Source organism: Protobothrops mucrosquamatus, unplaced genomic scaffold (assembly GCF_001527695.2).
Source record: "Protobothrops mucrosquamatus isolate PMUCROS unplaced genomic scaffold, P.Mucros_1.0 scaffold_88, whole genome shotgun sequence".
NCBI classification, from domain to species: domain Eukaryota; kingdom Metazoa; phylum Chordata; class Lepidosauria; order Squamata; family Viperidae; genus Protobothrops; species Protobothrops mucrosquamatus.
The window spans coordinates 237,662-239,993 of NW_015386164.1; the positions used below are offsets into that span (position 1 = coordinate 237,662).

The following is a 2,332-nucleotide window of genomic DNA, read 5'->3' on the forward strand; positions in this document are numbered from 1 at the left end:
AGCCAAGAACTCCTGAGCTGCCGCCGACGTCTCACCCACTGATGGCAGGTTGAAATCCCCCAAGACCATAAGTCTGGGGGTCCCCACCGCCACCCCGGCTATCACGTCAGCCAGCTCAGGCAGGGCTGTTGATACATAGCAGGGAGCCAGGTATATAATCAACAAGCCCACTTGCACCCCTTTCCCCCACTTCACAAGGTGGGGGAAAGGGCTTAAATACAAATATAAGGCTTAAATACAAATATAAGGCTTAAATATAAGGCTTAAATACAAATATAATTAATACAATATAATTCATCATCATCACTGGTTCTTTTTGCGCGAAGCGCCTAAGGCAGCAAATTTCTTCCAATGAATCCTATCTGTGGCAGTGTCTTCGGCATCTTCAAAAATGAGAGTCAAGTCTTAATATTTTCTTCATATAAATGACTTAAAACAAGCAAAGTCTTAAAAAGTTTGACAATTATCATAAGAATTATATCTGTAGTTGTATATAATTAGTTTTTCATACAAATATAATTATGATATACAAATACAAATATAATTCTACTTATGATAATTGTCAAACTTTTTAAGAATCTACTGTTTTAAGTCATGTATATGAAGAAAATATTAAGACTTCGATTCTCTTTTTTGTGGGTTTTTTTTCTTTTTGAACTTGTTTATTCTTAGACTGTTCAAATAACTAAAATATTCAACTGCTAATATAGGATTTACCATACCTTCCAGACAGAAATAACAGCTTGTGAAACAGAATTTTATTTTTAGTAAAACATTACAAGTAAGCTAAACCTATACTAATTAGTACCTTTAAAATTGTCAAATATCATTTTCTGCTTTACTGTATACAGTATAAAATTATTGAAGAATTGTATTAGTCATGGATAGAATAGTTTTATATTTAACTTGGCTATACACATATATACATACATATATTCCACTATTCAGGTAGCTTGACATGATCACAACTCAGCCCAAAATTTCTGTGGCTAAGCAAGACAATTAAATGAATTTTGCCACATTTTATGACCTTTCATGCCACAATTGTTAAGTTAATGACTGCAGTTGTTAAGTTAGTAACATGGTTGTTAAGTGAAACTGGCTTCCCCATTGACTTTGCTTGTTAGAAGATTGCAAAAGATGATCACATGATCATAGGGCACTGCAACCACCATAAATATGAGTCAGTTAACAAGTGTCTGAATTTTGATCACGTGACCATGGGGATGTTGCAACGGTCGTAAGTGTGAAAAATGGTCATAAGTCACTTTTTTTCAGTGCCATTGTAACTTCGAATGGTCAGTAAATGAACTGTTGTAAGTTGAGGACTACTTACATTTCTGTGTGCTAAAAGGTTTGGAAATTTCTGTTTACATAAGCATCTCAAACTATTATTAAAAGAAATCATGCAACAATCTATATCAGTGATGGCGAACCTTTTAGAGACCGAGTACCCAAACCCCCCACCCCACCCCTGTCCTCGCTCCGCTGTGCCTGCTGGACCATCCACCACCTCCAGATTACCCAGGCAACCCAGCAGCGCCATGGTGGCCACGCCCTCCGCCCATGCCCTGCAGCATTATCTGCGTGCGATGGGGTGCAAGGGCGGAGTCTTGTCCCCGCTGCCCAGCTACCATGACTTTGGCTGCACAGCATTGCGTGGGCTGTGTCTGGCGGCGACTCTCCTCTGGAGGGCTGCTGGTGAGGAGGGGGCCGTGGGAGGAGGCGGGGCTGGGGCGACAGTGCGTGTGCCCACAGAGAGGGCTACGAGTGCCGCCTCTGGCACGCGTGCCATAGGTTCGCCACCACTGATCTATATCTATATGATATGTGTAGATATACACTGCATTGTTTTTAAAGTTATATTTCCTGTAAAATAGATTGCAAAATACCTAGCAACAGCAAGTTATTTTTCACAGAAATACAAGTACTCTGAAAGAATAGTTTTAGACTGTAATCACGTACCATTTCATCATGAATAAGATGAGCTTGGACATTTGCCTGTGCATGATCTTTTTCACTTGATAGCTCATACAATGGATCTAAAATACATATACAGAAATGGAAACATTTTAATAAATTTAACAAAACATATTAGGCTAAACAATCCTGTTAAGCATCTATTTATTCATAGCTTATGTAGCGGGGACTGCCTGAGAGTGCTGGCAGGAGCTTGACTGGGAAGGAAAAGATTGGGACAGCTGCAGTTGGCTTTGGGTGTGGCTGGCGTGAGTGGAAGGAGGAAGGATAGAAAAGGAAAGGAAAGGAGAAGGCCGGGGTTGGTTGGAGTTGAGAAGAGAAGGTCTGGAAGCTTATTTTATTTTTCTATCAA

At 39.9% G+C, this 2,332-nt stretch overlaps 1 protein-coding gene across 1 annotated transcript in view; it reads right to left on the reverse strand.

Annotated features, from left to right (window-relative positions):
- Positions 1 to 2,332, reverse strand: part of MAATS1 (MYCBP associated and testis expressed 1) — a 47,291-nt gene that overhangs the window by 39,747 nt on the left and 5,212 nt on the right. Inside the window, exon 2 of the mRNA XM_015814441.1 lies at positions 1,966 to 2,042. Coding sequence (XP_015669927.1) covers positions 1,966 to 2,042 — 77 coding nt within the window. The remainder of the gene's footprint in view (positions 1 to 1,965; positions 2,043 to 2,332) is intronic.